The sequence below is a fragment of the Camelus bactrianus genome, chromosome 22 (genome assembly GCF_048773025.1).
Source record: "Camelus bactrianus isolate YW-2024 breed Bactrian camel chromosome 22, ASM4877302v1, whole genome shotgun sequence".
Taxonomy (NCBI): domain Eukaryota; kingdom Metazoa; phylum Chordata; class Mammalia; order Artiodactyla; family Camelidae; genus Camelus; species Camelus bactrianus.
The window spans coordinates 7,416,648-7,437,573 of record NC_133560.1 but is presented as its reverse complement, the minus strand read 5'-3'; the positions used below and the strand labels follow the sequence as shown (position 1 = coordinate 7,437,573).

At 57.3% G+C, this 20,926-nt stretch overlaps 1 protein-coding gene across 2 annotated transcripts; it reads left to right on the top strand.

The window, feature by feature from the left end:
• Positions 1-3,083: 3,083 nt before the first annotated feature.
• On the top strand, positions 3,084-16,620 carry RGS14 (regulator of G protein signaling 14). 2 transcript variants are annotated; one of them, XM_074350229.1, is made up of 15 exons: positions 3,084-3,295; positions 10,006-10,027; positions 10,217-10,395; positions 10,737-10,829; positions 10,915-11,058; positions 11,459-11,602; positions 11,721-11,832; positions 12,147-12,256; positions 12,703-12,906; positions 14,657-14,733; positions 14,960-15,104; positions 15,210-15,291; positions 15,398-15,444; positions 15,524-15,638; positions 15,920-16,620. In XM_074350229.1, exons 1-15 carry the CDS (start codon positions 3,251-3,253, stop codon positions 16,120-16,122), a joined length of 1,722 nt encoding a protein of 573 aa, XP_074206330.1. In that variant the 5' UTR covers positions 3,084-3,250; the 3' UTR covers positions 16,123-16,620. The 2 variants fall into 2 exon arrangements, with proteins under 2 accessions (XP_074206330.1, XP_074206331.1); XM_074350230.1 differs by having other exon boundaries at positions 3,086-3,295; positions 14,978-15,104.
• Positions 16,621-20,926: the final 4,306 nt, after the last annotated feature.

Below are 20,926 nucleotides of genomic sequence, written 5' to 3'. Positions count from 1 at the left end.
ACGTGCAACAACAAAAGCCCAAGGGGTATACCCTTCCAGAGATGTGTCTATATCTAAGCAAACAAGAACATGAGCATTCCACTAGACCCCCGTAAGGGCTGGATACTTATCAGCTATAGTCACTACTGAATCCCCAGCATCTAGAACAGTGCTGGGCACATAGAAGGTGATTAATAAATAATTGGTGAAAGAATGAATGTTTGTTCTAGAACCTGGAATAGGGTCATGAAGAATCAGCAGTAGTTTGTCAAAAAGAGGAAAGGCACTCTCAGCAAAGAAAACAGGAAATGCCAAGGCCAGGAGGGATCCTTGAAAGCATAAAGAATGCAAGCAGTTTGGAATGGCTGAGGAGTGGTAGGGAGAGTTTGGCTGAGGCCAGAATTCTAAGGGCCTTCAATTCCCAGCTAAGGTACATGGCCTTTTCCCAGAAGGCAATGGGATGGTGTTAAGCATGGGGGTGACCAATATGGGTTTCTCTGGCTCCAGATAAGATAAGGAGCCAATAAGAGGTCACTGTGACCAGATAAGAGAGAGTGGTGCCTGACCCAAGGAGGTCTCCACAGGGAAGGGTCATCAGAAGTCCCATGGTGGGGGAGGGTATAACTCGGTGGTAGAGTGTGTGCTTGGCATGCATGAGGTCCTGGGTTCAATCCTCAGTACTTCCATCAAAAATAAAGAAATAAACCTAATTACTCCCTCCCCCCCCAATAAATAAATAAAAATAAAATAATAAATATATTTTTTAAGTCCCACAGGAAAACTAGATATCAGTAACTAATTAATTCCCTGTGAGAAGCCACAGAAAGAGAAGTTGAGAAGTGTCCTGTGGAGTGAAGAAAATTAAACAAGGGCTATGAGATAGTAAGTCCCAGGGTTGGCTGGAGTCCCTGGGGTAAAGATGTGGTCAGAGCTGAAACTAGCATCCATGGTGGAGTGGTAGGGAGAGGCAGAAGAAAGCCTTGCTCACCGACTCAAATCCTCCCTCTGCTCCATGTTGGCCCACAAGCCGAACGTGCTGTTCCATGATTGGTTGCTGCTTTTGTCTCTCCTAAGAACCCATTGCTGAGGCTGGCCGACAGCTGCTGCTTCTTCTGCAGCAGGAGAGGATGCGCTTAGGAGGAGTTCCCAGGCAGATCCTGTGATTGGGTCTTTGCAGAGAGGAAGAAGTGCTGTTAGAGACGGGACCAGCGGTGGCCCAGGCTCAGCTCCTGATATCCCAAGCACAGACATTCAAGGCAATCTCTAACTTGTCTAAACTTGGGTGACTCACTTCTCTCAGAGTCCAGTTTCCTGATCTGTAAAATGGGAATAATGAGCACCACTAACAAAGAGGTTATGAGGATCAAATGAGGTCACGTGTGGGAAAGACCCTATGAAGCTAGGCCTGGATCCACAGCACAGTAGACAGGCAGGCAGTCTCCAGTCACATCACACACCGTATCAACCTGTCACAGGCATACTGACGCTGTCAGACATCTTATTAAGGCCCTCTTGACAATGTGCCAGGCCCCAAAGCAACCCCCAATATACACCCCAAGTATGACCAAATCCCTCTCTCTGGGTGGCCTAGAGCAAGGTGTCTGGAAAGAGGTGAGTTAGGACTGGTTGAAGAGGTATATTAACTAGGGCAATGCTAGTAGCTATAACAAATAGACCCTAAGGTGTCTAATGGCTCCAAGAAGTTGATTTCTCTCTTACTTAGAAGTCCAAAACTGGTGTTCCTGGTTGATGAGTGGCTTGCCTCCTTATGCTGATGCAGAGATCCAGGCTCCTTCTTTCTTGTGCCTCTACCATCCTTTAGGACTTCATCTTCTCCATCCAGCCAGCTAAAGGGGAGGGCATACACGGCTTAAAAGCCTCGGCACACATCACTCCACTCACATTCAGTGGCTGGGAACTAGTTGGCACATGGCCACACCTGACTGCAAGGGAGGCTGGGAAATCAAAGTTTAGCTGTGTGCTCAGGAGGAAGAGGATGTGAATTTGAGGTGAAGAGTCACTCGGTTTCTGCCTCCTAAAGTTTCAGGTCATGACCCAAGAAGGGGGCAGTGAAATAGAGGGTAGCATATGAAAGATGGGGTGTCATCTTATCCTTGTAGAAAGAGGGGCCCAGAGTGGAGCAATGGGCGACTTGAGGGCTACAAGTAGCCCCATATTCGGGCAAGATGCAAGTCCTGTAGCAGGCGTACGCTCACGTAAGAAAGAGGCCAACCGAGGACTCTGGCTAAAGGGCATGAGTCCATCTGGGACTGGACCAGGGCTGAGAAGGCAGGGGGCCCCTTTTCAGTCAACAGCACTACACCAAGGTGGGACTTTTACGTGAGTGACTATGAACGCACAGCTGCTTTTGGACACAGAGGCACCTGATCTGTTCCCTGCCCAGTGGGTGAGCGTGTGCATCCCTGGTTGCACACGTCACTGGGATGTCTGAGTTCATACATGCCTGTGTGCAGGTGTGCCTGTCACATGTACCAGTCCAAGGGACAGTGCATACATATGACCGAATGCCCTGTTGTCCCTGATGAGGGAGAACCTGTGTGTTTCTGACCTGTACACCTGAAAGGTCTGTGTGTGCATGACCATGCGTGCAGTGTATCCATTTGTCTGCACACCCAGGCACAGGCCTAGGAAGGACAGTCTGGAGGTGTCTCGGGACAGAAGTAGTGCTCTGCCCGTGCACAACTGCCGGGGGAGGGGTGCTGAGTGTGCACACGCCCAGCACCCAGCAGGTGTGGGCTCGGTGTGGGCTCAGTAACGTACGTGAGTGAACACTCAGGTCCCAGTGGACACGTTCCTACGTCCACAGGAGCCCCTGCAGGGCGTACAAAGGTGCCTAGGTGTGCGAACGTGCACTTCTGTGTGCCCAGACATGAACTTGGAACCCTCTGGGCTGGACCAGACGAGGCTGGGCACACAGAGGCCTCTGCCATGTGTTGGTGCCCGCGTGGGACACTGCCAAGGGTGTGTTGGCAGCATGAGTGTGTGAGCGTGAACGTGTGTGTGCGTGTGTGTAGGAAGAAGCGTTCGCTCTTAGACCTTGCTTCTTTCTGTGGTTCGGTTTCTATAGAGACACTTCCTGTGGCAGAGAAAAGAGGTAGTGAGCTGGTGTTTCAGGATGTGAGGGCCCGCAGGAGCGGAGCTGGGCTCTCTCCGCCGCCTGCCTGTCGCTCTGCAAGCTCTGGCCGGCGGCGCTGCCCACAGTCCCCATGGTGGGCACCCCCCACAGCGGGGACCCGTGAACAGCAGCGGCATGCCAGGGAAGCCCAAGCACCTGGGCGTCCCCAACGGACGCATGGTGAGTGCGGGCTCCAGGCCAGGCCCATGGGGAGGGGGTGGGCACACCCAGGGTGGAGCCCAAGAGGCACACCCGGCAGGGCTGGGCAAGAGCCTGCATGCTGCCAGCGGGCGGGAGAAGCTGGGGACAGACAGCAGCAGGTGGTGGGACCTGGTGCCCTTACCCCAGGACCTTCCAGATGGCTCTGCTGGGGACCTGGGGCCACTCTGAGGGTGAGACCAGAGGAGAGCAGGCACAGGCTTCTGGCCCAGGCCCCACTCGTCTCCTACCTGCTACTTTGGCACCGTCTGGGGGTGCCAGCATCCTAGGGTAGCAGGGACATCTGGCACGCCCTTTGTCCCCCCGGAAACTCCTATGGGGGCCAGAGATCGGCCCTCCCCTCTTCGCCCAATGACCTGATGCCCAAGGCCAGGTAAGGGGCAGCCCTTACTGGGTCACCGCCCTCCTCTTGGACCTGCACTCCCACCCTGAGGCTTCCTGGCAGAACTCGCTGTCCTTAGGCAGCGTGGGATGGGTCAGCAGGGACAGACCAGGTTGGTACAGCTTCTGCCTGTTCTATTCCCGGGCTACTAGGAAGAGTTGGGGGAGCTGGGCACTAGGGTGCCCCTAGCAGCAGCTGCCCCACCCCCTAAACCCGCTCTCTGGCTGCTTGGTGTCCGGGTTAGAGCTGCCCTTGGACAGTCCAGGGTCTTTATTCATCCAGCAGATGAGAGCGGCTGCGCCAGGCTTTTCTTCTCTCCCTAGGACACCAGCCCCTCCTAAAGACCCCAGGAAGGCTGGACAGTGTTCTAGTCTCTGACCCAGCCCCAGCCTAGTGCTTTAGGACCAAGCCAATGGGTCTAGAGAGACCTGGGTTCCAACCTCAGCTCTGTTGTCCCTTATAAGAGGGTCCTCTCTGACCTTCAGTTTCTTCATCTATAAAATGAGGAGATTGGAATGTATTTCAAAGGCTTGTTGTGATGATTAAGTGGAATGATGAATATGAGGCCGCTGACCCATTGTGGGGGCTCCATGAATGTCAGCCCAATACCTCCCCTTCATTCTCAGCCCCTCTTCAAGCATCCTCTGCTTCACCCAGAAGCTGAGCCACCCCCAACCCCACTCCTCCTCCCAAGCCCCAAGGCCTGTCCCCACACCTCTTCCTCCAGCTTCTTTTTAGTGCCCAGCCCCAGGCCAGCTGGGTGGGAGACAGGCAAACCCCTCCCAGCGGGCCCAGTCCCCCTCCTCACTATCTCTGCCATCAACCTAACTCTGAAAGTGCAAACACCCATGGGCCTCCCATTCCCGCCCTGGAGGCATGACACTTGGCTCACCCCTCCCTGGGCATCCAGGCCGAGGAGGAGCACGCCCACTCTCACGTCCACCCCAAGCGGGCAGCTGGGTTGATGCTTCTCAGCAGTGCCCAAAACTGCAGGACAGCTGAGGGGACAGATCCAGCCCCTGCCCTTCCCATGTCAACCTGTGGCTTCTCTGCTCAAAACTCATTCAGAGCAGGGAGGGGGCCTGGTCTCTGCCCCGAGTCCCTGCAAGCCCACCGACACTCTGGCTCCTCTCAGCAACCTGCCTGGGCCCGTTCTGAACTCTGCCAGCCCTTGGAATTCCAAGGGTCACAGATAGGCCACTTGATGGCCATTGTGCAGCTTTCTGAGGCCACACTCAGCTGAATGGGGAGGGGGAAGGACAGAGAGGGATGTGCATAGACGTGGGCCAGGTGTAGGCTTCCTTCCACGAGTTACCTCCCAAGGGAGGCTCAAAGGAGTCATGACATGCCAAGGGCAGCTGGTAAGGAGAGGGACCCACGTTTGAACCTGACTCTGTGCCTGGGCTTCTCCACCTCCCAGAACTGCCTGGCTCTGTCCTCCTCCACCTCCCCCTGCCGCCACCCCCACCCGCCACCACCTTCGTTCCCTGCTGAGGCAGCTTCATTTGTCAGCCTCGTCTTTCTGCCACTCAGCTTGTCAGACAGTTGCGATGAAACCTGTCACTTAGAGATGGCTCCAGCCCCCCTCCAGAGATGCCTTCGCACAGTCCCAACAGCCACTTACTTCATTTGTTCGCTCACTCAGTCATTCAACAACCCCCCCTTAGAACCTGCTCAGTGCTGGCCCCCTCCCAGGCATCAAGACCCAGGCCCATCGCTCTAGCTCCCAGTCTGGCAAGGCACAAAATGCACGGGTGCGAATACCGGCATAAAACTCCGGTTTGGGTAAGAGCAGCAGCTCAGGGACAGAGAAAGCTTGAGGAGGATCTGGGAGGGAGGACAAACCTTTCCACTCACTTTGAGCATTGTTGGCACGGGAGATGTCCTGAAAGGATGTACCAGCTGGAGGAGGGAATGGCATGGGGAGAGGCCTGCATATGGGGAAACAGTGTGTGTACAGGGACACGGCCCAAGGGCTGGCGATCCTAAATCCTAGAAAGGGGCGTTTACCATCGCTCTCCCGAGGTCCAGCTAGTCTTCCTACCTGGGGACGCCTGCAAGGTAGAGCCCACTGTACCTGGAGTCCAGCTCGGAGTCGGGAGTCAGCTACACAGAGATGACTCAGGCTGAAGGGCCAGGCAGCCAGGACTCTCTGTGGGTTTACCTGGAGAGAACTCAGGGCCTCAGTCTCCCCAATCTAGGAGGAAATGAGATGATGGTATAGAGGGCTCAGCCCAGAAGATGCTCTCAGTAAATCAGCCCTTCCTCAAGGTCTGATCCCTCCAGAGGGCAGAGTTCATCCAGGAGCCCCTGGGCCCTCCACCCTCAACCCACCTTACCCATCTCTGCCCCAAGGGCTGAGGCCCTGGGCCTCCCCACTCCCTGGTACGTCTCCTGTTCACCCAGGGAGGCAGCTCAGTGGAAGGGAGACCTCAGGCTCGAGTCAGGCACACTTCAGGCCTAATTTCAGCTCAGCCGCATCTCAGCTGCGTGATTTCTCCGGGCCGAGGCTTCCCTATCTATAAAACGGAAGTAACAATACCTGCCACACAGGATGAGGATGTGAGGATGTTGGGAGAACACAGATGCATGCTGTCACTGTCAGAGAGCACCTGTCACACAATTGGAGCTCAGGAAATGTCAGGCCTCCCTCACCTTAGTATTCTCAAATACCTGCAGTTCCCCCAGGACCCATTTTCAAAGAAAAAAGTCTGGCAAACTGAGGCAGGACGATGGGTCGGGGGTGCCACTGACACCACACCCTTCCTCATCCTTTCTTCCCCTTTTCTCCCATCCACTCACCACTTCTCCTCGGGCAGGCCAGGCTGAGATGGGGCAAGGCCAGCACCACTCAGCACTACTTCCCCAGACTCGGGAGCCTGGCAGATCGGAGCCCACTCTCCGCCTTCACAATTGGGGCCTCGCTCATCCTTCCCAGCAGCCCCTGGAGGTTGGGAGTGCTGAGTCCCATGCTACCCTGGGGGAAACTGAGGCCCAGAGAAGGGAAGTTACTTGTCCTGGAGTAATGGATCTGGAATTGGGCCCCATCACTGCTCCGTCCCGCCTCTGGATCTCCATCCTGTCTTAGCCCCAGCTCTATAGGTTAACAGCTAGTGAGACAAGAGGGGCCTGGGAAGAATGGCGGGCCACAGAGATGGGTGTTCAGAGGCAGAGCATCCCTGGCGAAAGGAGTGCCAGTGCCTCCTGCCAGGGCAGAGGAGGGCTGCCTGGCCCTCATGGCTGCTTGGGAGCACTTGGGCAAAGAGGTGCAGGGTGACGAGGGAGTTCGGGCTGGTTCCCTCCCCCAGTACAGGCCTGCCCACCAGGAGCTGCCATGCTGGCAGGATAGAGGCCCAGATATGGGTGGGCAGAAGTGTGGTGGGCAGGGGGATTCGGGGCGGCTGGTGTCTGGGGATGACTGATGTCAGTGGGCAGGGATTGGAGAGTGGCAGGGTGCAGGGAGCAGGAGCAGATCCCAGGCCAAGGAAACAGCAAAGCAGGAAGCAAGAGTGTTAAGGGGTGGGGGGAAATAGAAGCTTGCTGGAGGGTAGGATGGAGGTGAGGGGGAGGGCAATAGGGGAGGCTTGAAAGGGTTCATTAGTCAGGCCCAGGCAGAGCTGCTGTAACCCAGCAACTGCTCTGCCTCCCAGAGCCGGGAGTGGGGCCTGCAGAGGGCCTGGGAGCCCGTCCCACTTAAAGACACAATGCATTCAACATGATGGAAACAATAAAACCAAAGAGGAGTAAAAGCCAGCCCAGGGCCCTCTGCCCTCTCTGGGGTCTGGGCCTGCCCGTGCGCACCTCCCCCGTCCCCCTGGGGGAAGTGGGGGGCCATGGAGAGCTCTGAGCAAGGGAGAGGCTGAGTCCCAAAGATAAAGGGGGACTAGAGAGAGGCCGGTCGGTGTGGGAGGAGGGAGGGCCAGGTAGCCACCTAGCAGCAGGAGAGGGCAGGAGGGCAGGGGAGGTAAGTCAGGATGGTTCCCAGAGACCTGGGCAGAGGGCAGTGGGTGGTGACTTCTGAGGCTGGGAACAGCCGCAGAGCAGCGTGGGGAAGAAGAACGTGGGGCAGGCAGGTGGGGGCAAGAGGGGAGATGCCAGGAAGGCAAAGAGCAGCTGGAAAGGACCTTGAGCTTCAACTTGTCCCCCTCACACACCCCAGGAGTTAGGACTTTGTTCTGCAGCCTCGGGAAATGTCTTGGATGAAGGAATCAGCCCAGCCACCCTCTGCACAAGCTTTCCCTGCTCCACAGCAAGGTCTTATCCCCACGCTCCAGCTAGGAGAGGCTCTGGGAGGGGCCCAAGTTTGTAAAACCAGAAAAGGGCAGGGCTAGGATTTGAATCTGGGTCTGATAGACCTGATACCTATGCTCTTCCCTCTATGGCAGGGCTCGGCAAAGCTGAAAGCCGGAGCAGGGTCAGACACCAATGCTAATGCAACAACAGCAATAATAATGGGAATGGTCCTTGATTATTTATCACAGGCCAGCTAGTGCTCTGAGTTCTCTCTCTACATGTATCTGACTTATTTAATCACAGCAACCCTGTAAAGTCAGGACCACTATTTTCCCCATTTGTATAGAGGGAGAAAGTGAAGCACAGAGAGGTGAAGTATTCTGTCCAAAGTCACACAGCACAATTTTGACCTGCTTTCCATATATAACAAAAATGCATCAAACGGGCCCCAGAGACCTCTGAGGAGAGCATGAGTCCCTTCTAGGGGAAGCAGTTGCTGCTCGGTGCCAGCCAAGGTTGCCCCACTGGGAAGAAGCTTAGGGTAGCTGTGGCCGAAAGCTGAGGTTTCATGTAAAACTCCTGACTTTTAAATGTGGGAAACCCCTTGAAAGTTTAAAAAAAAAAACCCCATTCTGATATTAATAATGTCCCACCTATTGGCAGGCCAGCTCTTGCCCACAGATGTGTGATCCAGCTGCTCCCAGGTGGGACTGGGGAACAGAGAGGGAGGGAGAGGCTTTCTGGGGAGGAGAGTTGCAGACCTGATTCCAGTGGGGATGGGATGAAGGGACAGGTGGTGGAAGGGCCTAGTGAAAATGTAGGAGGTGAGAGGGAGGGAGGAATTGGGGCTGAGTCAAGCCCTGGTGTTGGGAGCCCAGGCGATGGGAAGAAAACCGACGGCAGGGAAGCTGGTTCAGTGCCTTGCTTTGGTGGCGGCAGAGGTGGCTTCCATGTGGGACTGGCTGAGCTGGAAGGGCTTGTGGGACATTGGGGTGGAGATGTCAGCAGGAAGTCAGCTACGTGTGTTTGAAGCTGGGGAGATGTGGGAGGGAGAAAGGGCCCAGGACAGAGTCAGGGAGGGGTGGAGGCTGCCTCGTGTGTGTAGGAGATGGTGAGGAAGCTGGAGGAGCTGCTAGGAAGGTAGGAAGCCCAAGGGAAACCACTGCAAGAGTCATTTTGAAAGGAGGGTTTTTCTGTTTCACTAATGGTTGGGATTCCCAGAGAAGTCGGAGCTGTGCGTGGGGCTGGAAGGGCTGGGGTGGGGGAGCAGGGAGGATGGGATTGACAGTGTGGTCCGTGACCAACAGCATCAGCATTGCCTGGGGGCTTGTTAGAAATGGAGGGTCTCAGGCTCCATCCTGGACCCCCTGAACCTGACTCTTTGGAGGTGCCGCCCTCCACCCCCGTCATTCTAAAGCACACTGAAGTTTGAGAACAGCTGCTCTCTGCTAAAATATAGCACCCTATGCCCTGCCCAAGGTGGGGTGTTTCCAAGAGGAAACAGTTGCAATCAGGAGATCCTCAGCTACAGAGGCACATTCTCCTTTCCTCAAAGACAACAGCAAACACTGATACAGCAATTACCACATGCTGGCCCCTGTTCTAGATGCTGCAAATAGATTAAACTGATTTGATCCTCACAGCAGGCCCAGGAAGTAAGTTACTATTATTATCCCCATCCCTTGTTTACAGATGGAGACAAGTAACTTGCCCAGAGTCACACAGCTAGTAAGCGGCAGAGACAAGTTCAAAAGCTGGTGCTCCTACCCAGCATGCTCTACCCCCAGGCTAAGCCAGTGGGTGCTGGGGGTCAACCAGGAGGTGACTGGAGGGTCCCTGGCATAAGTCCCAGCACACATCGGTTGGCACATGATGGAAGGGAGCCAGGGGCAGCCTGAGCAAAACCCTAAGCAAGCAGTGACCTGGCTGAGAACTTCCAGCATGGCCCTCCACGCAGGAGAGAACACAGCTCCAGTCCTGGGGACTGAGCCTAGAACTGTCTCTTGAGAATCCACCCTGAGTTCTACTCTGACTTTCTACCTTGGGTTTCTTGTAGGTTCTGGCCGTCTCGGATGGAGGTAAGTGACAGAGGGTGTGAAGGAAGCCTGGCTGTGGGTGGGGGTGGGGGCTGAGGGGGTGTAAAGGGAAAGAGGGTGGGGATACCCCTGCCACTTGCTGTCTTTACAGGGAAAGTACCGGCAGATGGGGTTGGACCAGGGGCTGGGGAAGGCCACAAGGCTCACCTGCACTTGTCCATCCCCCCGCAGAGCTAAGCAGCACGGCGGGGCCCCAGGGCCAGGGCGAGGGCCGAGGCAGCTCCCTCAGCATCCACAGTCTCCCCAGTGGCCCCAGCAGCCCCTTCCCCTCCGAGGAGCAGCCTGTGGCCAGTTGGGGCCTGTCCTTCGAGCGGCTGCTGCAGGACCCGCTGGGCCTGGCTTACTTCACTGTAAGCCCTGGGGTGGGATGGGGAGGGCGGCTGGCAGTGGCCACCATGGGGGGGGGAGGGAGGGGGGCAGGGGAGAGGGCATGGATAGAGCCTCAGGCTGACTCCTGTCAGCTGCCTCATCCAGCCTTTCTTTGGCACTCTCCTGCTCTTTTCCCAGCTGGGAAGTTTCCTTCTCTCTGCCTCTTATTTCCTCTCTGTGCCTCCGGATCTGACCCCATCTGTCTGTCTGGACCTATCTGTCTGGCTTGGCCTCTGGGACCTGCCTCTATATCAATCTCTTTGACCACATCCCCTGACAGGGTGTCTGTCTCTGACTGCCTCCTCCTTTCCCCCACCTCCAGGAGTTCCTGAAGAAGGAGTTCAGTGCGGAGAACGTGACTTTCTGGAAGGCCTGCGAGCGCTTCCAGCAGATCCCAGCCAGCGACACCCAGCAGGTGAGGAGAAGGGTGAGCTGAGGCAGAGAGGTGGAAGCAGGGCCTGAGCCATTACCCTGACCTTCTCCTGCCCCTCCTACCCCAGTTAGCTCAGGAGGCCCGCAACATCTACCAGGAGTTCCTGTCCAGCCAGGCGCTGAGCCCAGTAAATATCGACCGGCAAGCCTGGCTCGGCGAGGAGGTGCTGGCGGAGCCTCGACCGGACATGTTCCGCGAACAGCAGCTTCAGGTGAGCAGTCCCAGGGGGCGTGGCATGGGGTGAGGGGCGTGGCCTCGGGGAGAGCGATGGAGCAGAGGCGGGGCCAGATCCAGGGGCGAGGCCGGAGCGGCCAGGGCGGCGTGGGTAGGGTGAGGAGGAAGAGAGCAAATCTGGATGATGAGACCCTGCTAACTTCACGGGAAGGGGTGCGGGTCAGAGGGTGATGGACCAAAGGCGGCGGTGAAGGGAGGGTTAGGGGCGTGGCCAAGAATAAGGGCGGGGACTGGAGCAAGGGGGTGGGTGGGAGGGGCTAGGGACTTGTTCCTTAGGTTGGAGACCCCTCCAAACCCAGCCCCGGGAGCTGGTCCTGGGACTCGGGCGGCGGGCAGAGCGCCCTCTCTTGCTCACCGCCTCGGCGCGGGTTCCGCAGATCTTCAACTTGATGAAGTTCGACAGCTATGCGCGCTTCGTCAAATCCCCGCTGTACCGCGAGTGCCTCCTGGCGGAGGCCGAGGGTCGCCCACTGCGGGAACCCGGCTCCGCGCGCCTCGGCAGCCCTGACGCCACCAGGAAGGTGCGGACCAGGGGCTGTGGGGGGCAGGCGGCCGGGTGCAGATCCGCGGGGCTGTGCCCACGGTCAGCCTGCGGGCTGGGGCCCGTCCCAGTGCCAGTGCCTTCCCTGTATCTTGCAGAAGCCGAAGCTGAAGCCCGGAAAGTCGCTGCCGCTGGGCGTGGAGGAGTTGGGGCAGCTGCCGCCTGCTGAGGGCCCTGGGGGCCGCCCGCTCCGCAAGTCCTTCCGCAGGGGTGAGGACGGGAGCCGGTCGCAGAGATGAGTGGGGGCGGGAGTTTGGGCAAGGTTTGAGAACACCGGTCCTGCAGCCCGTAAGTCTATGAAAATTGAAATGCAGATCACTGTGACCCCCACGTTCCCCCGGTGGTTCCGTTCCCACGCGAGACCCCAGAAGTTTGAGAAGCCCCTTCAGTAGCGAAGCTTCCAGGAACCCTAGCCACGTGAGACCCCCGCAGGAGGGCTCCAGCTACTTCCGCCCCGCTGGAGACAGTTCTCAGCAGGGGCGTGGAGGAAGGGGGCCTGTCTTCTCATTCTCCCTCTCCCTTAGAACTAGGAGGCAGCGCGGCAGACTCCTTGCGCCGGGAGTCCCAGGGCTCCCTCAACTCCTCGGCCAGTCTGGACCTCGGCTTCCTTGCCTTTGCTAGCAGCAAATCTGAGGTGAGCCAACTGCTGGGGGGAGACGAGGTGTGGGCTGGGGCCACCACTCAGGCCCCTTTGTGTGGCCGCTGTCATTCCCAGTCGCTGGCCCCACTTCATCTCCCAGCTTGACCCACAAGGCCAGACCCTCAGCCTCCTTACTTTCTCCTGTCCTTACCACACTGGGCCATGCATGTCATGGGTGCACATCCTCTTCAGCCGATGTGTGTGCACGAGTGGGTGTCCAGATATGTAGCAGTCAGTGGGTGGACCTGTCTCTGGGTGCCCATAGTTTGGGTGAGCATACATGTATACCTGTAGGAGGACATGTCTTGCCTGCCTACAGGTGTGCTCTTGGGCATGTGTATGCGTGTGTGTGTGCCTCAGTCAGCTTACCTGTCTGCATACCTGTCTGTGTATCCTTGCTTGTGTACACATCACCTTCCCCAACACCTGTTCTGAATCAGAGCCACCGGAAGAGTCTTGGGAGCTCAGAAGGTGAGAGCGAAAGCCGGCCAGGGAAGTACTGCTGCGTGTACCTGCCTGATGGCACAGCCTCCTTGGCCCTGGCCCGACCTGGCCTCAGTATCCGCGGCATGCTGGCAGGCATCTGTGAGAAACGAGGCCTCTCTCTGCCTGACATCAAGGTCTACCTGGTGGGCAATGAACAGGTATGAACTTGGCCTGATCCCCAACTCTCACTCCTTTCCTGATCCTAATCCTGACCCCAATCCCATTCCTGAGTCTGCTCAGCCATGACCCAACCCCAATTCCATTCCTAATTCCAACCGCATCCCCTATTCTCACCCCTTTCCTAACTTCAGCCCCCACCCAACTCCGAAGCAACCCAGCACCAACACCTCACTCAAACTCAGATATCCACTCTCATCCCACTAAAATCCTATCCCGGCCCCATCCCCATCCTCTTTTCCAGCTTCATCCATCATCCTTTCTGTGATGGTCTCTAGGAGGTAGATTCAGGGAAAACCACAGTTAGAGTTGGGGTTTCCCCCCATCATTTCCAGGATTCAGACTGCCCATCCCTGAAATGGCCATTTGGGGGAGCCCTCACCTCCTCTGCCACCAGGGCTGCCCAACGGCACCTAACCTATGAGAAACTTTACTTTGAGTACAAACTAGCATAGCTTTAAAGAGGAGTCTAGGAGAAAACTCTCTTAAACTAAACCATCCAGTAAGGGGGAATCTAAAGGAAGCATAACTGCATCCCAGAGAGACCCCCTCAGGACTTCATTTGCCCAGTAGACAGTTCTAAGGCCCTACCAGGTGGGTGGGCAGAGCCACCCAGGCTGAGGCCTTTCCTCCAGGTCCAAAGGCTAGAGGTGTGCCAGGCAGGATGTGATCAGGGAGAAGGAGGTGAACTTCCAGAGAGTTTCTAGGGCAAGCTGGGCATTTCTAGTTGGTCCCAGAGGGCTTCATGGAAGAGGCAGCAGTTGATGGGGATGAGGAGGAGTTCACCTGGCAGATCTGTGGGGGGAGGACCTCCCAGGCAGAGGTGGGTAAGAAGTGCAGGGCATGTACAGGGGTCTGGAGCATGGGAGTGTGAGGGCAGCAGTAGGAGGAGCTCTGCCCACTTTCTTGGGCTGCCCAGGCAGCCTCCGCAACCCAGATGGGTTTTTGTGTCTGCTAATTTTAACTTCCGCCCACACTCCACCTGTCCCTGCAGCACAGCCCAGGCCTATTGCCTGGGAGAGGCTGCCTCCCAGCCCTGGGCTGCTGCGCCCAGCAGGGCCTCAAGGGCGGTAATCACTACAGCTACGTTTGTGTAACTACTGTGTGCCAGGCACTGTGCTAGATACTTTACACCCTTCTGGCCTCACAGCTCTCTAGGAGGGAAGAGAGCCCTTCTTGCAGTGAGGAGACAAGAAGTTCCTTTATAGGTGGGGATGGAGATAAGTGGACAAGTGTCAAAAAAAGGGGCAAGCCCTGGGTGGCTGACCAAAGGTGGGTGATGAGGCAGGAAATTCATCCAGCTAGTCTGGTTGGGTTTCACATGCCTGAGGGACAAGGAGCTGCTGTTCAAGAGGCAGATCCTGACCTGGCTCAGGAAGAGGTGGCCCCATGATTCAGGACTTAAGCCTGCCCCTTACCCAAGCAGCCCCATTACCATTTCATGCCCACTTCACCCCCATGTTTCCCATAACTCTCTGTTCCTTTTCCATGTCGGTCCAGCATTCTTGCCACCCTTCTCCCTGGCCTTGGCCATACCAGGCTTCCATCCAACCTGATCTCTTACTCCATCCTCATCTCTATGGCTCACCGGTCCATTAGCCCTTCCCTCTGACCCTTAGGGAGTCTCAGCGGCAGCCATGGCAAGAAGTGATGGTGGTTCCCTCAGACCCTGGGGATGGGGGAAGTGGGGAGGAGAGAAGGGATTCTGAGACCCTGCCTGGTTGTCTGCAGAAGGCCCTGGTCCTGGATCAGGACTGCACCGTGCTGGCGGACCAGGAAGTGCGGCTGGAGAACAGAATCACCTTCGAGTGAGTGTCTGTCCTCCCAGCTTTGGGTCCGGGGTCTCAGCACTCGCTTGGGGCCCAGTTCAGGCGGCTGTTCTCCCTCCATGTCCTGCCGCTCTGCTAACCCCGCCCCCTGGGCTAAGACCCCGCCCCCAAGCCGCCCCACCTCCCCTGTTCAGGCTCCACCCCCTCTTGGGCCTGTCCCAGGTGGGTTGGGGAGCCGAGGGGCCGGCGCTCAGCCCTTGTGCAGCGTTAGGGTCCCGTACAGGCTCGAGCTGGCGGCGCTGGAGCGCGTGGTGCGGATCTCCGCCAAGCCCACCAAGCAGCTGCAGGAGGCCCTGCAGCCCATCCTGGCGAAGCACGGCCTGAGCCCACAACAAGTGGCGCTGCACCGGGTGAGATGCGGGGCCGCGGGGCAGGGGCGGGGCGGGGCGGGGCGGGGTGGGGCGGCCGGGGTGGGGGGGCTGCCTGTCCCACGGCCTGCTGACCTGTCCCCGCAGCCAGGAGAGAAGCAGCCGCTGGATCTGGGGAAGCTAGTGAGCTCGGTGGCCGCCCAGAGACTGGTTTTGGACACTCTCCCAGGTAGGGGACGTTGGCCCCGGGGCTTGGTCCCCCAGGTCTGCCCTGACCCCAGAGGAAGCGGGGTTCAGGGGGAGGCAATCAAGAACGGTGGCGCTCTCTGCCGCAGGTGTGAAGATTCCCGAAGCTGGCGACACACCCCCTTGCCGCAGCCAGGTGAGCCAGAGGCGGGGCGCCCTCTTCTGCCCACTGTGTCTCCCCTCCCCGTTGTGGCTCTGACTCTATGTTCTCGCAGGGTGGCCAGCCTAGAATCCAGGACAAGGCCGCCGACCACCCTTCACTGCCCCTGAACTCGCTGGCCCAGGCGCCTAGTAGTATCACTGGGAAGCGGCAGACTTGTGACATTGAAGGTACGTTGGGGATGATGGGAACTAGGAACCAGAGGGGTAGGGGACCAGCGAGGGTGGGTGGCATCGGAGAAGCTTGAGCTGAGGCAGAGGCTTGGATGTCACTGGGGCTGGAACAGGGTCCATTGGGGTTGGGGGCATCAGAAAGGCTGGATAGGGGGTAGGAGGGGTTGTTGGTGGGGGCGTCAGGGAGGCTGTGGCCACAGTAAGGAGAACGGGACTATGGGGGGCTAGCATAGGTGGGTCCGCACCCATTGGCCCCTTGACTCTGCGGCCACCCCCAGGGCTGGTGGAGCTGCTGAACCGGGTGCAGAGCAGTGGAGCCCACGACCAGAGGGGCCTTCTGCGCAAAGAGGACCTGGTGCTTCCAGAATTTCTGCAACTGCCTGCCCAAGGACCCAACTCCCAGGAGGCCCCATCACAGACTGAATCCGCGCCCCAGCCCAAGGGGGGCCCCTCGGACTCCTCTGTGCACTCGGCCCTCTGACAGCTGCCTGCCCGTCCAGGCCGGCTGCATGGCACCTGGCGGGCCAAGCATGCCATGGGCCCGCTCTGCATGCCCTGTCTGTGCCATGAGTGTTCCTGGCCCCTTCCTGCCACGGGCAGGCCCGCAGGAAGAGCTGGGAGGGGGTGGGGAGGGGACTCAGAGGAGTGACACTCCTCAGCTGCCACCACTTGGTCCCTTACAGGCTTGCTCGTCCATCCCTTGTTGCCAGGCCACCAGGGGGAGGTGCAGGTGTGCCCAACATGGAGGGGCGGCGTTGGCAGTGCCAGCCTCCCCACCATGTGCCAGGCCTCAGCAGGGAGTGGGAGGGGCCGGCCCTTCCCCGGGGAGCTGGTATGAGTAAGGCCTGGGGTGCAGGCAGGCAGCCTCTTCCTCTGCCCACAGACTCTACTGGACATACAGATTTTGCAGTTGGCTTGGGGCAGCTGGGTTTGTCCTGGATGTAAGATATTGTTATTATAATAATAATTATTATTCTGCCATGAGGTGTGTTCCTTGTGTGCCAGGCTACTCTGCGTGCCCCTCATAAAAAAAATACTGCGCTGCCTCCGTCACCAGGGTCAGTGCCAGGAAGTTCTTGGGGACCTCAGGATGTGCCCCCCAACTTCCTGTTGTCAGAACCTCTCTTCCTGACTACACAGAGTGTGGGGTGTGAGTGTGAAAGAGAGAGACAGCCAGAGGGAGGGAGGGAGGGAAGGAGGAAGCGGGGGAGGGAGGGAGGAAAGGGAGGGAGGGGCAGACCCCTCTGGGGAGCTGTGCCTCTGCTGGTATCATTGTGCTGTTCCTCAGTCTTTGGCTCTGAGTCCAGTGTTAGGTCACCGTCCTCTGCTTCTACTGGGGTCTGAATATGTCTCTGTAGACTTGGCACTGGGCTCCATTGGAAGCATTGAAGGCCTTGAGGAGGACACTGGTCTCGGAGCCTATGCGGGGAGGGAGAGCAGGGAGGACCCCAGAAGGAGGGCCCCGGCCTGCAGGCAGGACTCAGTCCCCGTGCTGCTGTGACCCAGGAAACAAGGGAACGTGGGAGTGTTGAGAAGGCACCTGGGGAGTGAGGGGCCCTCTCGACCACCTCAAAGAGGTCGAGCTGCCTTCCCCACTCCAGTTCTTTGCACTGGCTGTCCCTTTTGCCAGGACCTCCCCCACCTGCCCCCTATCTTGTAACTGGCTCCCCCACCTTGAAGTTCCTGGGAAAGATCAGTAGGGGGTGCTGGTCTTTCTCTAGAAGTCAAGCATAAGACTTCCTCGGGGGGCCCTCAGCCCGTTTTGTTTGGCTGGGTTAGCCTGACCCTCTAGCTGCGGGGCGGGCTCCTGAGCCAGGCCTGGCCACTCCGCGGGATGCAGGGACGATCCTCTGACCACAGGCAATCCCAGTCCTGGTCATTTTCTCCCATCCTTTGGGGATTTGCAGAAAGGACATGCAGGGAGAGAACCTACATGTGAAAGAAGCCAACACAGGAGAGCTCCGGAGAGTTAAAGGCAAATGGAGATTCCTGATAAAAATTATCTCAACTCCTAAATTCACCCACGCCCCGGTCAGCCACTCCTAGACTTTCTCATTAGGCAAGCCAGGACATTCTTTCAGTCTGTGTGCTCATGACTCTGAGTGTGGTTTCTAGAACTTATACCCACAAAAGTCCCGCTTCACTGAAGATCTCCACTTACACCCCTCAGAAGAGCTTTCCTGCTCACCTTGTGCTGTGGTCTAAATGTCTGTGTCCCTGGGAACTCATATGTTGAAAACCCAACAACCCGCAGAGTGATGGTGTTTGGAGGTGGGCCTCTGGGAGGTGACTAGGTAATGAGGATGGAGTCCTTGTGAATGAGTTTAGGGCCCTTATGAAGAGGCCCCAGAGAGCTCCCCCACCCCCTACCAGGTGGGGACACAGAGGTAAGCTGGCTGTCTCCAGCCTGGAAGAGGGTCCTCACCAGAAACCGACCACGTTGGCACCCTGACCTTGGACTTCTGGCCTCTAGAACTGTGAGAAATAAATTGTTGTTTACAAGCCCCCCAGGCACTGGTATTTTTGTTATAGCAGCCAAATGGACTAAGGCAGCCTATATGAAGTGCTTCCCAACTTTGTTCTCTACCATTTTAGCCAGTTTTTTTTCCTTCTCTGTGCTCAGCCCACTCTGTAATGATTTTGTTTACTTATTTATCCTTGTTCGTTGACAGAGTGATGTATGTGCCCTGATAGCAGGGACCTTGTCTATCTTAGTCACTGCTGTGGCCTGTAGGCTGACAAATGATGCTGTCACTGCAGAGAGCCCCAGTGAAGGATGCAGGCAGGGGACCACGTAACACCAGGGCTACAATGTGGCCAGAGATGGGGGTAGGGAGGCAAGCCCACGTCCCTTCCCTTTTTAGCGGCAAAGCCGCGCTCACACCTCCTGGGCCCTGGAGCTTCTCCCTTGTGACACCTTCCATGTGCCCCAGGATAGAGAGGTGGGGACACCAGATGAGAGTTGGGGTATTTTCCCAACTGGAATATCCTGCAGGCCAAGCTCACCCTTCTGCAGACCCCCATCCCCATTCCCAGCAACGATGCCTGTTAGTCTTAGGGACCAACAAGATTGTCCTGCGAGGAAGAAGTTCACAGGCCAGTTCAGGCCCTGCACAAGGAAGAATTCACACCTACCGAGGTCCCCAAGTTAACCCTTCTCTATTTTTTTATCTCATTTTTGTCTTCACAATGTTTTGGACACTCCTGTTGGGGATGAAATGAAGGCTGCAGGAGGGGAAGTGACTAGCCCAGGATCATGCAGGGTATTGTCATCTGAGTGTTACCAGCACAGGCTGTCTGACTCAGGGACACACTCCAGGGAGGGCCCAGATGCTGTAGGAACCTCTGTTTGAGAGCCAGGGCCCTTTCTGGGGAGGGCACATTGATATGGCTACTGGAGGGGTAGTTTGGGGGTCTCTGCTAAAAATTAAAAACTGTGTGACTTCAGCAGTGCCATAAAGAATCACTCACTTCCAGGCACAAGGAGGTGCATCCCTGCAGGGTTATCTAGGACCTGACAACTGGCAAAAGTGGACAGGGGTGGGGCGTGGGGTAACACAACACAGGGTGCTGTGTCCATGCTCTGCTGTACCACACAGCAGATGAAGGACTGGGGACAGCGTGTCCTGCCATAGAAAGTTCTCCAAGACGTGCTACTGTTCGGGAAAAGAAAGCAGGGCAACGAATGTGGCATGATACCCTTATATAAACAACAAGCACACAGGTGCTTATAAATGTACAGAAAGGACAGAGAATGTTCTAGAAGGAAACATACCAAACTGACAGGGAGATGGGAAAAGGACCAGGACTGGGGGTAGTGGTCAAAGAAGACCTTTGCCTTTGCTTCAGTTTTTTAAAGGATGCCATTAAAAATAATTAACATCACAAAGAACTCTCCAAGGCCGCTTCTTTGTCCCTGCTGGCCTGCCACCCCTTTCTCCAGAAGTGGAAGCCAACTCCTCCTTCCAGGGCTCCAGTCCACTGCCCCCTCAGCCTATTTTGGCTGGCTGGGTGTGTCCTTCTGCCACAATCCCCTGGTGACCTCCTCCCCAGCACACCCCCTGAAGCAGCCCTGGGCCCTCACCATCCCAGCCTGGCCAGGCCCCATCTGCAGGGATGGGAGTCCAGGGGCACCAGCTGGTCAACCCGCAGGGCTCTGTTTCAAAGCCACTGCCCAGAGCTGGACTCCTGGGTGGTTGGGAAAATTAACAGAGCTGCTTCCCCTCCTTCTAGCAGGTGGGAAGCTGGGAGGGAGTTGGCCTGTCCACCCAGAGGACCAGGGTGAAGGCAGGGAGAGGACACACATCCACTGACCACTCTGCAGCCTCCAGCAACCCCATCTTACAGAGTTCGTAGACTGAGAAAGCAGGCGTGACTTTCTCCAGGACACCCATGGGGCCCATGTGGCTCCAAGCCTCCAAGAGAGAATCTTGCCACCTGTCTCTTGTCCCCCGCACCTGCCTTGACAGCCTTGGGGCTGGGGAAGCAGATGGTATGGGCTGGGCACAGCGTGAGCACAGGGCACACAGTGACCAGGGCCCTGGGCCAGGCTGGGGGCAGGCAGAGCACAGCTGTTCCCCTGGAGCTGGGCAGCAAGTGCTGACGCAGCTGTGGGCCAGTGCCCTGGGGGCAGCCCCCCACCCCCAGGGGGGAGCACGAGGTGCGCCCTGCAGGGGGGCCTGGCCTGGTGATCAGGTGACTCAGATTTCTGGGAGATTAGAGGCTGGAATTCAGATTCCCTGGGGAAACAAAGGTCCAGATGGGGAGGAACACACATGGTTTTGGTTACATTGACTCAGATGCAGCCAGAGCTGGGCACAGGCCCATACCCACTGCACAACTGCAGGGGGCACCATTCATGTCCACTGTGGTCCTGGGGGGTCCAAGAAGAGCTGGAAACATGAACATGTGGAGGTGTCCTGTGACTCCTTCAGGGTCTGAGTGAGGGGTACTCTGTGACCACCTGAGTTCTGGTCTCCAGAGAACTGTCTGGAGGGTAGAGCAGAGGCAGAAAGCCAAGGAGAAGTGCCGCTGAAGCAAAGCCCCACCTCCAGGCCAGCCCAGGGTGCTGGCCAACGGGATGGAACGGCCGGCTGAGATGGGTGGGCAGGGATGATGCCACCAGCTGAGGAGGTCACCATCTTCCTGCCGAGGTGCTGAAGGAACCCTGAATCCAGACCGCGACCTTGGAGCTTGGAGTCTGGAGCACAAAGCCTGGATCTGGAGCCTGAAGCCCAGACCCAGAACCTGGAGCCAAGAGTCAGAAGCCCAGCCTGGAGTCTGGA

What these genes read in the sequence shown, in the direction of transcription:
- RGS14 (XM_074350229.1), top strand. Translation starts at nt 3,251, where the DNA reads ATGCCAGGGAAGCCCAAGCACCTGGGCGTCCCCAACGGACGCATG. An exon ending in TCTGGCCGTCTCGGATGGAG is followed by an intron (nt 10,028 to 10,216) that starts GTAAGTGACAGA and finishes ATCCCCCCGCAG; the next exon opens with AGCTAAGCAGCACGGCGGGG. An exon ending in TCCGCGAACAGCAGCTTCAG is followed by an intron (nt 11,059 to 11,458) that starts GTGAGCAGTCCC and finishes CGGGTTCCGCAG; the next exon opens with ATCTTCAACTTGATGAAGTT.